Raw genomic sequence first — 19,938 nt, forward strand, 5'->3', positions numbered from 1 at the left:
ATAGTGAACAAGCATACCTTGGCAAACCATGCTTTCAATTACATAATCATCTATCTGCAGCACTTAATTGGAAACTTATTAATCAAAGTTATATAATTGATTACAGCGTCTGCAACCTTATCAAGGACTTTTTTATGTGTTTATGCCTGCCTACAGTAACTGTATCTATCACTTCTACGAAGGAAAGGATATTTTTAGCTCTTTCATTAAGAAGAACAATATTGTCTTCAATACTTGGCTTACCACACTGACTCTTGAGTGCCAAACAGAAGGTGAATTGATGTATGTTTATCAACCATATGTTCCTACTGTTAAATAATGATACTAATAATGTATAACTATTTCTGTGAATACACAGCGTAACTCGGATGAAGGATAATACTAGAGTCAAGTGAGTAATTAGTTAGTAAATGTTTATACGTCAAGTGTGGATCATAAGTTTTTCTTCTGTATCTAGCCAAGTTAAATTTCCGATCGATACACAATCAAGATAAAAAACTGTATTGTACCGTCAGAATAAGAAGTAAATGTTGTTTTCCTGCACATATGTTCTATTTCAATAGATCTACCTGTATACATATTGTATTTTCTGGTCTACTAATAAATGCTAGTAATATTAATGACTGTGTTTGTGCTGGTAGGGGACAGTTGAAAAGTGCCGGCTACCTCTTGTCAACACTTGATTGTGGCAAATGTGGTTGCCCTTAATGGTACAGGTTAATGTAATTTGCACTTTTAATCAGTGACAATTAGAACGTTGATGAACTGTACGGTACTGTTGATTAATTATCCGCAAAGTGCAAATAATCACTAGGTAGTATGTTATAGTACAAGGTTGGTTATGATGATCGTTCATTTGAACTCCAAATTGTAATATAGTGCCGCCTTATGAATAAATAATATTAATATCGAATAATATATTATATTCAACCATTAAAATGCCCACACAAATATCGATTTTAATTATCGGTTGAACTTTAATACTGATGCTTTTTAAAAGTTTTTACCTACACATTAATTATTTGTAAAAAAATAGCTTGCTTATGCATTTTATAAGCAAATACTATAGTGATTATTTATAATTCTGTTATTGATTTCTTCCCAACCCCCTCCCAATATCCTTGTATTATCTAAAATATAAATTTTACCAAACAAGCAATATTTTATACTAATAATTCACAGTTTGATTTCATCATAAGTGTTGATTATTATTATCATTACTTAGTCGTGTTTTGCCTTCCCTTGAGCCGCGTCCCCTGTGTAGACATTTGGCGTCATAGACTGATTGCATAGGAGTATTTGACATTTACATTGCCTTTTGTTGTTGATGAGATGTCTCCTTCCAATACAGTCACTAGTTTGCTATTTGCAACATTGCCATATTTTGTAAATTTAATAGCATAAGGAGTTGTTAATTGGAAAATATTATATCCATATCTTGTTAAAACTGCTTTATAAATTAATTATTTTATTCAATCAAATTTGTGCATATTTTAATAAGAATCAGCTCCACATCCCACAGGGTTTTGCATCATTGATGAGTCTGTTTCTGTTGCGTAGCACTATTTATCATTTGAAAATAGATTAAAAAATATAATGTTTATATTGACTGCATTTCTGCTAAATTTGCTTTAAAAAAAAACGAGCGAGGAGAAAAACATTACCCAAATAATAAATTGCATTGTTTTTTAACCATTATTTTCGGGCTGCTATTTAACTGGTTATTTTCAATTTGTCCCATCTCTGATGTCAAAAAATTGAGGATAATTTATTCATGCATAATATTAACCGGTTATTTATTTTTTCGCAGCAGCGTTGAGTGCTGTAGGAAATGTTTTATGGTGTGGTCTTGGTAGAAAATGCGGGAAGTTAAGATGTAATTAAATTTAAGTAGTTGTCCTGTTGCTAAAACAAAAATGTTTTTTTTTGTTTTTTCGCCCTAGTGTAGTAAAAGATTTGAAAGGAAGCTACCAAAATCTTGCAAAACATGTGCTTTCAATCTTCATCAAAAGATATGATGAACTGCAAGGCTATCAGGAGCCATCAAATTGAAAGTAATTCCCATGAGTTTAGAGCTTATCAGTAGGCAGTATGGATGAGCTCTAGTGGCTTCTGCTATTCAAGGCCACGTTAAACACTTCAATGTTCACCCAGACTACCAATGTTCTTGTTTTTTGTGGGTGCAGCCTGGAAATGTTCTTATTTCTGTTGGAAATGGGTGTCGATCATATTGACGTGTACTGTAGTATGGTGGAAGAATTTTGTAAAGTTAAAAATGAATCTTATTTTATTGGTTGATCCCACCCAAGTTCACCCAGCACAAACTCAGTGTTTTTAGGAACCTTTCATATTTTGATTTTAATTTAAATCAACAATGGTTTGGCATTTATGTGTAATATTTGTCGCCTAGCCCCATAGTGAGTTAACCTTCTTTCTTTCATTGTGTATTAAATACCTCTTGTGAAGATAGTTTATTTTCTTAATCTTACCATTGACAATTGCTAAAAAGGTTGTTTCTCTTTTATTTTTAGTGTCCCAGTTTTAACTGTAGTGTTAATGAAAACAACAACGGTTGTACATCATGATATGTCAATCTGCACCGTAATGTTCATGGCCTGCTCCTGGACTGATGATTAGGTTTCGGGTTATTTTTATTTAGTATCCAATTATTATTGCTGGAGCATCATTGCAACGCAACAAAAGCTGTTGAGCTGCCAGCAGTTGGTTAACAGTTTCTGGCAAACTAAACATGGAAGTGTATTAAGCAGCAAGGTCATGTGACCCTGGCATGATGTCATAAACAGGCCTCTTGATATGGGCTTGCCTGTTGATTGATTGCCCTCCAGGCTCTGTCCCCAATTTAACTTGTTTTTCATTGTTTTTAATGCGTGTCACATTGTCTTGATTAAGGGGGATATTATTGATCACTCTGTAGTTTACAACTAGCCAAAGGGTTGTTTGAAAGGTCAAAGGTTGCTGACTGGAGCATGTGTCAATATAGCATTAAATATAGGAAATTAATATCAAGTCTTTAGATTAAACCATGGAGTAAAGAATAAACTAAAAGGATATTAGACCTTAAGTAAAAATCTAATTAAAAAATGTCTTTGTATAAATCTGCAGGATGTTCTACTTAATAATCGTGGCGGAATATGATTTACATTGTATCTCTTATGTCTATAGAAAATGAATGTAGAAAACGTCTAAATATTTTTTTTGTTCCATCGGCGTATCCAAATGAGTTAAAAATTAAGAAGCATGTTAAACTTGACTATAAATCTATAAAATTATCTATATTTAAATTAGATTAATCTGTTGGGCATACATGTGAAAACTAGTACTGTTCCATCATACCCACCAATGGTGTTTAAGCAGTCAGTATTCAAGTCAAAACCCTATCATGTGTACTCTAGTGTTGACTAGAGCTGTCGTAGGATGTCTGTATATCGAGCCGAAGATTCCGAGTTCGAATGTTAAATGCGTCTTTTTCTCATTCTCACAGATTTCTTCTTAACTGTTAAAAAAATAATTAATTAACTTGACGGTTTCGAGTTTTTCTAAACCCACAAATTTATAAATTAAATTAAAATATTTATAAATTTGTTATTCTTCTCAATATCCAACGTTGAATACACAATTATTAAAAAAAAATTATCTCATTTTATTTCCGAATAAATTAGGCTTGTTTAATTATAGATCTTGATAGGTTTTATAATTGATCATTGAAATGGTTGGCCTGACAAACAAACTGGTTATTTTCATTGCTAATGGTGAACGATGTTTTGCATGTCGTCTGCATTTTAAATAGTTTTTGCATTAACGATAAATGATTCATGTAGCATTAGCTTTATGTATTGTGCTCACATAAGCTAACCCCTTGGGTGGTACAGGCTTGCATGTTTGTAGTGATCTTTCATTTTACTTATTTTAGACGTTGAGTGTTAAAAGGGATAGCATTGAAAAATGTGTAGTTTACATGCTTGGCATATTAAAACTGTGTTTGTGTGTGTGTAAAATGTCAGTGTACTGCTTACTTATAAGTGACCATATTGTTAATGTATTAGTAAAGAATTAGTGTAATATTAATTAACAAAATAATTGTTGTTATAATGTACCTTGCCAAAATCATTATTTTTTTGCAGCTAATAGGTTACTATATTCAATTTTCCTGATTGGAAAAAAATAAAAATAAAGTATGTTCACAAACATAATATGGCAAAATCATTCACTATAAATAGGATCGTATGTCATTGACCCTTTTATGCATTTTATTATTTTTAACCAGCAGTTTTTTTATTGTATTGTTTTTTTAAAAAGCAAATGTTTATGTATTCATATAACAGCATGTGTAGAACTTTGGCAAAGGTCATTCACTATAAAAAATATTGTAATTCATTCATATTTTATCTGCATATTGCAAACAGACAGGAAATCAATTGGAAACACTTCACTGCTATTGTGTCTTATCCTCTTTGTACAGAAAGCAATACAATATATCTTGATCTGCCAAAATAATTGAGTAGGCCGTTTTATTAATTGTTTCCACATATTTCTGCCCTTTTGGTCATATATTTATGGTACGTACAAGTACCTAACTGATGGCTGTAAGCCTAGGGTATGATTGTGTAAGCCTTTCACCCCCAAGTAAATTGAGTAGGCATACTCCATTTTTCACCTGTGGGTATAAACTGACCCGTACTGACCCAGTTTTCAACTGGCCTTACATGACATTTGCACTCGGATACACAAAAAGAAGTATGATTACACTTTCTTACAATTTCTATTTCTAAATACTTCATTTTCTATGTTTTACAGGTTTATGTAGAATTTGATGGGCAAGACTGGGAAAAACGTGACTGGGTCAAAGTTCATGATGAAAACAATCTAGTGTTTCTGGTGGAAAAAACAATTGTTTGGTGCAAACGAAGTGATCCATATTCACCCAGAGCTACTAGTATACTTTGGCCTGCATTGGTAAGTTTTTCATTTTCAAGTACGATGACAAATCGACCGAAAATGAGTGCTGAGTAGTAGGTAATGTAACAAAAATGTGTAACACCCGGAACATGCTGCTGGCACCAGAGAACCCGAACATTCTTGTATCTAAGTATATTTTCATGAAACCTGAACGATATTGGATAACAATTTTAATTTGTAGCAAGATTTGTAACGAATTACCATAAAATCTCTTTGTACCTTAAAGGGTACCAACTTCCTTCCCACCTCAGGCTCCCTAAATCTTGTTTTGACTTTGTTTGTGAAGGAAGGTACTAATAAAATATTTTGAAAATAAATGAATTAATAAATAAATTATCATTTAAAATTTTCAATTTTGTTGCCATTAAAACGGTAGTTCAAATGAATTGGTTTCAATAAAACATCTGCAAATTTAAATATCATGCACTTTGTGACTTACACGTATGATTGTATGTTGCAATCCGTTTTTGATTGCTATGAATATGATGGATGATATCATCACAGATGCTTTTACTGTTAGTATCTGCTCATAAATCAGAAAAAAAAATTATTTTACTGTATCTGCAATATACGGGCATACTGTGTTGAAGCACTGGTTTTTGTCAGATCACCGATGTTAAGCAACATTAGGCCCGGTTGCGTTCTTGGATGGGAGACCATCTGGGAATACTGCGTTGGGTGATGTATAGACCGGAGAGTAATGGTGTAATGATATTGGAATCGGACTAGCATGTGATAGGCATAGGTTGGAGATTATCTGTACTATACCGATTGTTTGTCTGGAATTGGTGTACCTTTTTTTTTTGACCATATTTAATGAGGGTGATCCATCCAGCAATTACTGACACACATATACACAAGATGCTCTACATAAACAAAGTCTTATTACAAGACTTTGGGAGTGGAGTTGTAATTTTGTCCTTAGAAAAAATGTGACGGGACTTGAACCCAGGACCATTGGAGTGGTAGCCAAGCATCATAACCACCAAGCCACAACTCCACTTTTGAAGCTTGACTGATCCTTGTGTATTGACCTTTCAGATATAAACAACATTTTTGTTATAAGAATTCTATGCAAATCTTCTTGCTACTTTTGAGTAAAAATATGAATTATTATCCTGTGCTCGGCATTCGGTTTTGTGGATGGCCGACAATATTTCAAGGCTGTACCGGTTCTCTGGCGCTAGCAGCATGTTCCAGGTATATTCGTAGTCATAGCCTTCGTTCGAAGAAAGAACAGCGGCTACTGTTAACCATTAGCATAAATCCTCTTTCTGTCATATTGTCAATTGATTTTATTCACCTATCCATCTAACCACTAATGGCACTGTTACCATGGATATCGTCAACACTTAGGAATGTTTGTTAAGTGGCTTCTGTTAGTGTTTATGTTATGATAATCTGGACAAAATGTCTGCTGACTGCTACTATTGAAATTTACATTTGAATAAATAAATTTCTGTAGAGTAGATTTAATTTCATTCAACAATGACAAATGATGCCAATTTAAATGAAATACAGAAGTCTCTATCTTGCCAATTGCTTGCTGTGTATATGCCCATCCTGATTCTTAATATAGCCAGGTCATTATTCACAGTTAATTAGTCTAATACGTGACTAGCTTACCTGGATGAACTGACAGGCCTTTTCCCCTTCAAGGGGAGAACATAACCGAAAAGTAAAAATGTATTCATGAACTCCCCTCCAAGACAGTGGTATCGCCCATGAGCCTTGGCCTCAGGTGGGCGGCAACGCCCATGCATAATTATCATATATATAGCTTCTAACAACTCCTGTGTATTTAGTCTAAAGCTCTGTCTAAAAATGTGATGTGCCCATATATGGACACGATGATGTCATATCACTACCATATTTGGGTACATCACACGTTTTTTGTCAAAATAGTTTGATAGTGTAAACATAGCTTAATTCTATTCGATAAACCTTGGCTATTGCTGTTTGACACAAAATAGGGGACAGCCTAGACATTGTTTTTAAAACAAATTCCCCCCTGACCCAATAGAGACATAGGAAATATGCGATAAATCCACAACCTTTTACTACCAAATCTGATGCGTGTGCAATAATCAATAACACTGTGATACTACACATGACGAGATTGTAGTTAATTGGTCTTCGTTAGGGGTTTCTAGGTCATCAAAGTAATTAGCATGAGTTTTAACGACTGACAATAACAGCTCAAACAGAGAATTTTAGTAAAATAATTTCAGAGCTATATTATTCAATCATTAATTTTGATTATTATTTATTAAGTGTAATGTATATAGAAGATTAATTAAATTATATAATAAAATAATGGATGTACGGTAACGGTATTTGTATGATAACATTTTTTCTTTGACAGAATTTTGAAGTAATTGAAGACAAACTTGGAGTCGAGTCATCAGATTTTAATCCTATTGAGTTCTTTCATGATCGAACCCGTGCTTTTCCAACTGCTCCGCAGATACTACCATATGAGGTATGTCATTCTTTTTTACCAGTCAATATTTTTTTTTTATCGCAAAATGTACTGTAGTACTCGCAATAGGTATAGAATTACGAAACCACAGCTTACGCTTTGTACATATTTTTGTGTCTGGACCCGGTCTGGACTAGTCGAAAAAATGAGCACTGGTCAGCTGTTAAATCAGTCATTAAGATTTCGTAATGCAAGTAGTATCGTCTAGATTAACCAGCGTCAAATACTCTTCATTGTAGTGATGTTAATGGCAGCCAAAAAAACATAATCGCGATCGTTGATTATAGATTCAGTACGACTTAGGCCCTAGTTAGTAAATAACATTTTAATTCACTGTGCGCATACAGTGACATTGGATGTTGGATTCTAGGTCCAGACCATGATAAACATAATGTGCCTAAGAAGGTCCTAGCTTGTTACAAATTTAAATCTCTCTTTTGACACCCTGGCTAATGAATAGACACAATCACTGATAAGTTCACAGTTTGAGTAATCATGGAACTTCCATTTTAAATGATAGGTGTTAGGAAATTTATTGTTTAAATACTTCCACATTTAATGCAATAGAAATAGCCTAATACATCAAGTTCGTAAACAAAAAGAATTCCTAACAGAAATACTGATAGTGATGCATAAATCTGAAATAATTTGCACTGGGAAAGACTAATTAGAATTGATTTAGACAATTTAGCGTCAACACAATGGGTTGAAAGACATGTAAAACCTTGGAGTTTGATGTGAATTAATTTATTTCCTATAGTGGTCAACAGTAAGGCTTTAGGATTAATCAGACAGGAAGACGTGTAATTTATATTGATGGCAAGTTTTTATGGAACAGTTGATTTATAAGGTGCACTTACAGGAGAAATACTATTGTGGAAAATATATGCTTTCTATTCTATCTAAACAATTTGAATTCTTTTCTATTAAAAGCTTGGTTTTGTTTTTATTGTTACAAAAATTTGTCTTTTGCTACACTTTAAAAAATGTGACCACATAAAAAAATCGGATATGAAATTATATTTTAAACACATTTAATTGCAGTTCATATAATGTAGTTATTAAAACAAAGAATTACGAAAGTTAACTTTAAATCTAAGATTTTATAATATAATATCTAGATTTCAAAATGTCATACTTGGATTGGACGAGAGTGATATTTCATCTTAAATAAAAATAATAAAAAATAAAGATGTATTTAAATGCATTTATAAATAACAATTGGAAAACAAACCATGATAGTAAAGGGGTTATTACATACGGTGATACAGATGGAACATAATGAATTAATAGAAAAAAAAAGTTTTAAAATGTTATTCCATCAGCGTATGTGTTGAAAGAACATTTGTCGGCAGTATAGCTGCATTTGATGGATCTGTTCCAGATAGATCTCTGTTTATAGCATAATGTCATTAATCTTAATACAGATAGCATCAATATATGATAGGCAACAAGAGACATAAAATAGCATTGCAATTTAATGAGATGATTCGTTAAACAATCTATGGCATATTTTATAAGTGGGTAAAATGAGTCGGATGAGCAAGCAAGTTTAATATGTACATAGTGTAGTAGAGTAATGTAAACATAGACATGTTTGTAGTGTTGGTTCCTGTTGCCTCAAGTGACACTTTAGACTTTGAATTGTAAACTTTTTGTTTTTGTTTACCTTCATAACTGCACCTTTAAAATGCACATATTTAATTTTGCTTTATATAATCTGGTACTTCTACTACTCATTCAATCTACATTCCTACTACTAGGGAATGTTTATGAGTTGGCATTATTGAGTAGTGTGAAAAGAGATTACCTATCAACCCCTGCTAATTACACCCCTTTTTCTTAACTACTTCGTAAAATGACATCCCAGAGGATGAAATTAAAGCACTCTTCCAGGGAAAAGTTAAGTACAGAGAAGGGAGTTATTTAAAATAAACTACAAAACGATTTTCAACTGTGTCATGCTTTTTGTCACATAGTTCATAATAAGGCCAACAAGATATAGAGCCTGCTTGAAAATCAGAGGAAGACGGTTACACTGTTTATATATTTTTTCCTAGATGTGAAGTTGAGAGCAATGCTTTTAAGCTTTAGTTATGCTGTAGTTTTAATGGGTGTTTTCTAAGTATTTCAGTTCATCTATCTTGTTTATTGAATACTTGACTTGTTTGAGTATCTTCAATCAACTTCATCAACAGAACACCTGAGGAGCGTACTTAAAGCCACCTGTGTACATTGACCTAGGTCATCGTTAATGAACCAACCTACTGTATTTAAAAATTCGTTAAAGCTCTACACTATCAACTAATTTGACAAAAAAAGTGTGATGTGCCCAAATATGGTAGTGATATGCCCAAATATGGTAGTGATATGACATCATCATGTCCATATATGGGCACATCACATTTTTTTTGTCGCATAAAATTTGATAGTAGTACAGTAATTGTAAGACTGTGACCTTGCTATATCATCAACTGATCTTCATTCTATTGGTTGGATTGATTAACCATGGTTGCCATGCAGATAAATTAATGCTTATTGTATCTCTTTTATTTTGTTATCGATTTTGCAATGTATCAAAAGAGATGAATTTATGTTATTGCTTTTGCAAGAAGTCTACTGTCTCAGACCAATTCAGTTCTCAACAAAACTGATTTCATTTAACCAACAAAGAGATGTAAAAAACGATAACATATCTTGACTAACAGACAGGTTCAAGGACAGACTTAAAAAGACGTAAATGGAGTTGAAAATAAAGTAAATGGCTGGCTCGCTTAAAATCAGACATTTGTTTTGTCAATGGAGTCATAGTGTTCATGCATTACCTAACCCTTCATTTATGTGCATAATCTGAACCACAGGACTGCAGACTTTTGCCTGTCCTAATTTTGTGGTTTTGGAGGGCTGGGTGAATGTCCTTTGTGATCTGTTCAGTAGTACTGTACATGATTGGTGCAATAAACATACCATTTCAATTCAAAGTTGAGATATGTGTTTACATACTGATGTCTATAGAAAAGAACCAAAGCAAACAACACATTTTTATGTATGGCTACATATTCACGAACAGTAATGTTAATGAGTTATTTCCATTGTATGCAACACAACATTTATGGTATTCTTTGACTCCAACCGACCCATTAACACTTTATCTGTGGCACTCTTGACCTATGCATACAAATTATACAATGTGACCGATGTGCAATGACATTGCATACACTAGTGGAATTCTGGGGCATGGATTTACCCTATTCAGACCGCAATGTGATTTTTATGTGGACAAAAAGTGTGATGTGCCCATATATAGACACGATGATGTAATATCACTACCATATTTAAGCATATCACTACCATATTTGGGCACTTCACACTTTTTTGGTGAAAATAGTTTTAAAGTGTGGTCAGAGCTTTAGGATGCATTAATTATTGGGAGAAAAAGTGGCATGAAAGAAACTGGCCACCCCACCACAAAATGCATAGGCTTAGTACAATGAGCTCTTAACAGCTCATTCCCCTACATTCAGAATGCATACAGACTCATCTACTATATTGTGGGAAAACATATTTGTTCATATGTTGTATTGAAATATGATTGAACTTATGAATGAAAGTTCAATTTTCTGGAACAATGGTTCATGCCGTAAGAACGAATTTAATGTCTTATGACAAGTATTCATGGGTATAATAAACCACTTTGTCTGGCAAATTGTGAAATCTTTTCCATGCCACTTAGCTTTATTGGTTTTTCACACAAAATATATTTGAGGAAAGTAGCATATTAATTTTAATGTGGAGTAAATATAACACCAAAATGATCTATAAAAATATGTTTTAGTCATAATTGATATAGTACTTTACCCTGCGAAATAAGCTTAGCTTTTAAAAGCGATCGTAGACAGGGTGTTTGTTGTACCCCAGTCATTATGGTAATTATGCATGTACAGTAACTAAAAACATACAATTTCACTTTGAAACTGATCTAGATTCTGCCTAAAATGTGACTCATTGTCTAAATAGAACACTAACTGCATTCAATTCATGTGTATTTATTCAAATTGTATTTAATAATGTTAAAGAAAGAAAAAAAAACTTAATAAATAAATTCACCAACTTTTTTTTCATAAAATACTCAAGACTAACTTGAAATCTATCAGTATCACTAGGCGTACCTTCTTTATACCCTTAAAATGGGGAAGCACTTTCATAAATAATCAGATTATTTAATATTAATAATATAGATTAAAATTGACATCAAATTGACCTCAAACTTATATCATAAATTCACAAGTAAGGATCTCCAATACCAATTTTAAAGATTATAATTTATAAATATAATAATTTCAATAAAATAAAAGGATAATTACAGCATTATCTATACTATTGTATTAACTATTATATTGACTTATATTTTAAAATCAATGTCTGCTGATAATGTTATGATGAGTGTGCGAAGAGAATTGAACAAACAACGTGATGGAAACGTTAATATCTGTTGTAAATTATCAGATTGTAATCTTGTCGTGCGTAACAGGCACTTATTGATTGTGTCTCGGTTCAGTGTTGAACTTTGAACAGTTAGATAGTGCAACAATTTTTAAATGTTAATTACACAATAGATAACGCGTATCTGCGTATCTAGGGATATGCTATAAATTGTGTTAATTACATACAAGGATAATGATACGATATACGTGCACTCTATTGCATAGAATTTTTATCCTCAAATAACTATACAGGTATACTAGATAGCACAGTACATCTGAGGTCGGTTCAGGTAAGCATGTGACGTTTAGTTATTACTTATTAAAAATAATAAGTGCTATAAATTATTTTTTCTAGTAATAATTTTCTATAACATTCTTTTAATTTTTTGCACTGTAAAATTCCTCTGCAACTGTTATGTTTGCATTAACATAATGGCTGTGCTACACTTTTTGCCATTTTACAGCATTCCACATTTGTAAATAATGAGCGTTTCTTTGAATACAGAAAAAGCATTTCATTCCCACCAATTTTTTTTTCAAAATCCTAGCTAGACGGCTTTTTTTTTTACCAGGAATTTGTAATCAGATCTATAACTGCAAACATTAGCTAGCACATTCTTCATAATTATGTGACTAGCAAGGTTATGTCAGCATTCTATTATCGTCATCTACAGCAGTAAGAAAATAATAACTAACTGAAAGAATAATTGGTTTGCATAGGTTTTGGTGTATACAGTTTGAATTGACTTGAAAGATTGGAGACAAAGAAAATGTCAATCCCATCATACAAGAATACAATTAAATTTAATGTGCTAGAATATGTTTAATAATAACATTTTATTTACTGTAGAAAACTGAATACGATTAGGAAATATGAATTCATGTTCATTAAGTAAAAAAAGTCAAACCATCTCAAGTCAAAGGTCATATTTTCAGTTGCCAATGTTGAACTACTGTAGGTATACTAAAACACTTACCAAATATGGTAGTGCTATGCCCAAATATGGTAGTGATATGACATCATTATGTTCATATATGGGCACATCACATTTGTTGTCACATAAAGTTTGATAGTGTAGACAGAGCTTAAGTAAAATCAAACCACCTCAAGTCAAAGGTCATTTAGTTTTCCATTAATGTTGAGCTAGCTAAGGTGTAGGATAGGATTTAAATCTTTATTAATGAATTTATGATAAATCATTCATCTTTGAGCTTATAAACTGCGAAAACTTCCTTAAGCACTATTTATTGTAATATTTACTGATTTTATTTTAATTTATTTAGAAGAAAGCTAAAGTAGAGATTATTGAAAAAAAAGTAATTTAACTCAAAAAACTCTTTTTATAATCCAAAATTAATCTAAATTCAGTATTAAAATTATTACATTAAAATTGTAAAGGAATAAATAAATTATAACAATAAATATACTACGGTAGATTAAATGTAAAAATATACTACTGTCTTTTAGGATGGATGGGCGCTATAATCTTGTCTGTATTTTGTCTGTTGTACGCCAAGTGTAATACTAATAATAGAGTAGTGAGGAATATTTGAATAACATTTTTTTTAAACAGTACGTTACTACCCGTACTAGTTGTCATTATGTCCCGTTAGCGATGTTTTATTCTCATTTCTAATTAATAAATATTCAAGATATTATCTCGAAGAATTTTCCATTATTTGTCCCTGATGATTCTTGATTAAATTTATGTTTATTAAATCTAGTTCTTGAGGCATCAATCATTAAGATTCTGTCACCATTTTTGATAGTATTAGGTCAATGGGACATATAATTACTACAGTGTATAAATTACATTGTAAAATGGTTTATACAAGGGGAACCTTGCCTTGCATACAGTGAGATGATACTACAATAGTACATGGGCTATGATACTTTGTAACACACTTATTAAGATACTTTGTAACACACTTTCTTGATTGGTTAATTACGCATCACATGTCATTTGGAATTAGCCCTATTTAACGAAATAGTGATGTCTAATGGTGATAATTAACATTCTCTTTAATTGTAAACATTTTGAGAATTTTTGCCATGCGACATTGTTTGAAATTAAATAAAAGTAGGTGTGTTATAAATAAATAATGAATGTTTTGTATTTGTTGAATGGAGAGAATATTTATTCGACGAAAAATTGACTGCTCTATCGGCTCTGCCTCGTTTAATAGAGCAGTGTTGAACTCATGAAATAGTCTCATCATCCAACTTCATTATTTGTATTGTATAATAATAGGACATGGGCTCTCAATAATGTATCACATTGTGATGAACTTATTCTAGTTTTACTTGTGGATATGAAGTATCACCCTATTTTTTTCAGTCAGTATGTTAATATTATTACTGCTTGATAAATTCATTACTGTAGTAATATAAGTGTTGTTATTTTTATAGATTGATGCCATCATTGTAAATGATTGGGTTTCATTATTTAAATACCAACTTGTTTTTGACGCATGTATTTATTACCATATTTATTACAAATCATATGCTACACAGTAATTTAACACGCACTGTACAAGGCATCGATTTTTGTTTTGACTTTCTCGGGAAATCGGAAATTATTTCCAACATTGTGCAAGGTATAATAAGTTGAATTTGATTATAAAACTGTGAGGATACGTTGCATAGGTAGCCTGATTGTTATTAACAATCGCTACATTGTACCGCTGTACCCCCGGGGGGATGTACCTTTAGGGCGAGCACTTGAAGGTGTTGGTTTTCTTTGAGGTTAGTCAGCCATCATTACCAATAAAGGTCATTTACTAGCTTAAAGGTTACTTGTTGCTATTTTGTTCAGGCAAGTTTGTAATGCTATACTGAAATTAATATTCATTTGTCTTAACTTCATGGTGGGTTCATAGCAAAATAGAATTTTTTTTTAAAGAAATGATAAACATGAGCAGGGCTCGAAATTGACCTTATGTTAAAATGTCAAACCTAACTATGTTTTTTTTTTGTTGAAAATAACTATGTTTGCTGATTACAATTTTTGAAAACATTTTTACTTTTTGATGAAGGTATTTTAACAGTAATAGACAAAGTTGAAAAGTTCCTCTGAAGCATCTTTTCCATTAGCGAATTTATTCGCGCGAATCAAATATTCCGGAGTTTTGATTGGTTGCACATTTTTCCACATCACTAAACGTAGATGAAAATATTAATACATATGCGCATTAGTAAACGTTCAATTCGCGCGAATAACTTTGAAAACCGCGTTTAGATTTAGAAAGGTTGTTAAGCATAGATGTTGCAAGGGTTGTGGATTGTTGAAAACTCCATAGTATAGCTAAAATTTATCCAAAACAAAAACTAAATAAATTATAAACAAACAAATTAATTTAACATTAATTGTGAGTTAAAAATGTGATTTTAGAGAATATTGTGAGTTATTAATGATTTGATCTTTGTAATTCCTTACAAAGTATAGTAGGGGGATGTACCTTTAGGGCGAGCACTTGAAGGTGTTGGTTTTCTTTGAGGTTAGTCAGCCATCATTACCAATAAAGGTCATTTACTAGCTTAAAGGTTACTTGTTGCTATTTTGTTCAGGCAAGTTTGTAATGCTATACTGAAATTAATATTCATTTGTCTTAACTTCATGGTGGGTTCATAGCAAAATAGAATTTTTTTTTAAAGAAATGATAAACATGAGCAGGGCTCGAAATTGACCTTATGTTAAAATGTCAAACCTAACTATGTTTTTTTTTTGTTGAAAATAACTATGTTTGCTGATTACAATTTTTGAAAACATTTTTACTTTTTGATGAAGGTATTTTAAGGCTTGAATTTTTATATATTTAACTTTTTTGTAGAATTAATTAATGTGCCAAAACTTAGCTGCTTAGTTGTTTTCATCAAATTTCTTAATTTTAGCAGAACAGACCTTTGCTACAGACACCCAAGTTATTCTGTAACATTTATATTAGCTTCTTCCTTCAATTACTGTATGTCACTATACATAGTTTTTATTTAAATGGAGGTTTAAACCCCGAACTTGTGGTTTCTTGTTCATATTAAATTAAAGGTTTTTAACTGACTTTAATGTTTAATAAATCACTTTGACCTCTAAGGACCTTTTAAGAAAATAAAGCAGTCATGTGGAGAATTACATGGGAAGTGAAATTAGCTGGTCAATGATGTTTTTCACCTTTGGGGATTTGAGGTAAAAGTATTACAAAATATGCTCTTACCGTTTCTATTCATCGATGTTACAGTAATAGACAAAGTTGAAAAGTTCCTCTGAAGCATCTTTTCCATTAGCGAATTTATTCGCGCGAATCAAATATTCCGGAGTTTTGATTGGTTGCACATTTTTCCACATCACTAAACGTAGATGAAAATATTAATACATATGCGCATTAGTAAACGTTCAATTCGCGCGAATAACTTTGAAAACCGCGTTTAGATTTAGAAAGGTTGTTAAGCATAGATGTTGCAAGGGTTGTGGATTGTTGAAAACTCCATAGTATAGCTAAAATTTATCCAAAACAAAAACTAAATAAATTATAAACAAACAAATTAATTTAACATTAATTGTGAGTTAAAAATGTGATTTTAGAGAATATTGTGAGTTATTAATGATTTGATCTTTGTAATTCCTTACAAAGTATAGTAGCAAATTCCAATTTTGAAATAATTATCACTTACAAGCACCAATACATACATATTTTCAACATTTTCTCATTATTTTTTAACACATAGTATAGAGGAACAGTGTTATTTTATGTTTGATTTATAGTTACAGAGGGATACATTAGCAATTAATGTTGAGGTATGTTGGAGAATTTACAATCTAGGCTTATGAAAAGAAATCAATACTATTTTGTTTCACATAATTTGTTTTTCTGCCGTATGTATTATTTATATAATTCGGTACAGATAAATTCCTTTGACAAATTGTTAAAAACAAATTTGTTGAATGTGTAGATAGATAGATTCATTAAAAAAGATAATTAAAAAAGATAATTGAGAGGAAATAATAAGACCTTGGTGCTGTAGAGGAAAAATATCCACATCATCCCAACTTTTATAAATATGTGAGAGGTAATTAATATACAAATCCCTATATATCCCATCCCTATACCCATATAATCCTAATTAATAGTAAAGATTTACTTACTGTAGCCCACCTAAACGTTTTGTAATTATATTGCATTTTCAATGTATAATATACTCAAAGAAAATAGTATGTTATTGTTAGCATTTTCAGAGAATGTCATAATTATGACATAAAAAGCGACAGTACAGAGCTATCATTGTATAATAAGCATTGTGTCCATATTTAGAAACAGCTTGTCTGTTAGACGGCCATTTATTTAGAGGCCAATCGATGTGTAGTATTGACTTTCATTCATGTGTGGACGTTACCAGCAGGATACATAACACTTGTGATTGACGTCTACTAAGTGGATGTTACTTTCGCTGTTTTCAAAACCTATCCATTGCAAACGCACCTAAAATATATCTCTGTGTTTAATTAGTCTACTGTGTCATCTTGCAAGTGGCTACGTGTATTGTTAGAATGGCAATAATATACAGTATTAATGAGCACTGTGCGTCGTATTGGACATTTCGATGGATCGAGGCATGTTGAATTGTTGGAAATTGTTAAATAGCTAGTCGTATCTAGTTACCTTACATCAGCCATGACTGTTTTAACTTGTCAACCTATTCCACCTCACTCTGTTGGCTGGGTAAACTGTGAGCATTTAGAAATTGAAAGAATAAACAGTTAGCACACTGTGCGTCTGACGACTCATTCGGTCACGTGACCTCTTTAAATATTTGTTACAAGGAAAGTACATCATTTACTTATGCCGACATAATTATCATATTTACACTTAATTTTTTACCAATTATGGTGGGTCAATTTCATAATTATGTTTATTATATTATTATTTTATTTTAGATCAGAAATATAGTTTGTTTTTGTACTGAAAATAAAACTGTTTTTAGTTTTACATCACCCAGTAGAAATATACAGTAATATAAACATTTCATCATTCTTTCTAAAAGTGCTAAATACATAAACATCAAAATGTCCAATAAAGTTGATCTATTCACTACTAACTCTTAAAATTTAAGAGATTTGAAAAAAAGATGAACTGTGTATGTTTATATACAGCTCCATAGTACTTGTATTTGTAATACAGTATTGTCTACTTTTCTGAACAAATAAAACTCAACTCTCTGATAACTAGAGACCTCCTCAAAACCATATTTGGGAAACTATACATATTGGGCCAGTGCAAGGGTTTAAAAAACTGTATTTAATATAATATTAACACATTAATGTTGATAACATATTCATATACATTTTTAATATTGAAGTACATTATCATTCTAATATTAACTGGCCTATAATTTATGACCTGTGTTCGTTGACCATGTTTTCTTTTAATTTACAAAGATAGTACATTCACATAAAGAGCATTAATGTTATGGTTTTTCTACATTAGACATAATGAAAGATATGTGCCCTAAATTAGTCGACCTGTTCATTGTGAACTTAACACTGTTCCAGATTTTTAAACGAATATCTTAGTACAATGCATACACAGTATACTTTTTAATGCATAATAATTTCACTTGTCATAGATGACCTGTTATTGCGACCCTACTCACAAGTTTAATCTGGATTTTTGTATTATTACGCTTGTTATGAACATGTTTTTTTTTTTTTAGATTTAAAATTAATTTTTTAGGATAGTACAATGCAAATTAGTATACCCATTCTTTGTTTGTTAATGTATTATAAATTCCTAGGAGATTATAAGAATAGGATTATTTAGTAATATTATTATGAAAATAGTAAATTTACCAATAAAAGAATAATGTTCTTCAATAGCATTATTTAATATTATAACCCAGTAACTCGATATCTACCTTATTATTATTTTATATTTTGTTGTAAACTAAGATCATTATTCCTGATTTATATTTCACTAATAATATTATAAAATAATGTTATATTTTAACAGTAATTACTCTACTCTATTTATCAATCTTTCTTTGATACAAACCTACGGATTTATAATTCTTCCATGTACAAATTTAAAACAATTTACACAATTATACTGTATAATTAATAATTCCCATTATTTAGTAGAAATTTTAGATAATTTTAGAAATACTAAGCGTGCATTAAATGACAAGAATTAGTTATAAATTTCAACCTATTATTTACATCACAACAATTTCACTTAACAACTTTTTTTCTTGCTCATGGAATGTATATTGCCGGTTTTGTTGATAACTTTGTAGCATTACTACATCCGGAGAGACGAACGAACGACGACGACTTAGAATGGCATGAAGATTGTTTGCATTACATTGTCGTGAACTTATCACCCTAAGCACAGAGTAAGAACTTATCACCCTTCAGAGTTGAAAATAAATGCTATTACAGCATTTCTTGGCTTATACTAGCCTATTTCCTTTCATCAATCCAGTTTTTAATAAGAGATAATTGCTATCATCATGCTAGCCTTAAAGCAGAGTTCCTAATAAGTCGTGGATGCTTTTCTTAGTATAGCCATCTTAAATATACGGTCTGTCTTAATAATTGAAGTATGTTTTTTTTATGGCCTACTTAACAAGCAATGTTTAATAATCACTGTCTGAAAAGAAAATAATATTCATAATCTTAGATTTTAAATGTGTTTATCACACAGATGGAGTAATAGTTTAAATGTTAATCATGATGTGATACCCGATAAAAAAATGTCTTTGTTGTTTTAAGTAAGCTATCCCTGCCTTTTCCTGTTTACCAACGACCTACTCCTCAGGGGCTTTACATGACTAGGTGTTATGTCGAAAATTCCTAGTGCACTAAAGTATCCACTGTCGTAGAGAACTGTTACCACTGCCAAGCAGGTTCGCCCTTAGACCCTAATTACCGCCAGCGGCGGTTGCTATTGGATACGCTGGCTTAGCAAGGTCTAATAACAAGCATTGAGAATGATAGACACTCGCAG

At 31.6% G+C, this 19,938-nt stretch overlaps 1 protein-coding gene across 2 annotated transcripts in view; it reads left to right on the forward strand.

Annotated features, from left to right (window-relative positions):
- The window catches only part of LOC144837342 (putative JmjC domain-containing histone demethylation protein 2C), a 118,331-nt gene that overhangs the window by 40,256 nt on the left and 58,137 nt on the right, over positions 1–19,938 (forward strand). For both annotated transcript variants that reach the window (XM_078692401.1, XM_078692402.1), the window contains exons 2-3: positions 4,816–4,974; positions 7,343–7,459. In XM_078692401.1, the coding sequence (XP_078548527.1) occupies positions 4,816–4,974; positions 7,343–7,459 (276 nt within the window). The remainder of the gene's footprint in view (positions 1–4,815; positions 4,975–7,342; positions 7,460–19,938) is intronic.

This window comes from Antedon bifida, chromosome 3 (genome assembly GCF_963402885.1).
Source record: "Antedon bifida chromosome 3, ecAntBifi1.1, whole genome shotgun sequence".
Taxonomy (NCBI): Eukaryota; Metazoa; Echinodermata; class Crinoidea; order Comatulida; family Antedonidae; genus Antedon; species Antedon bifida.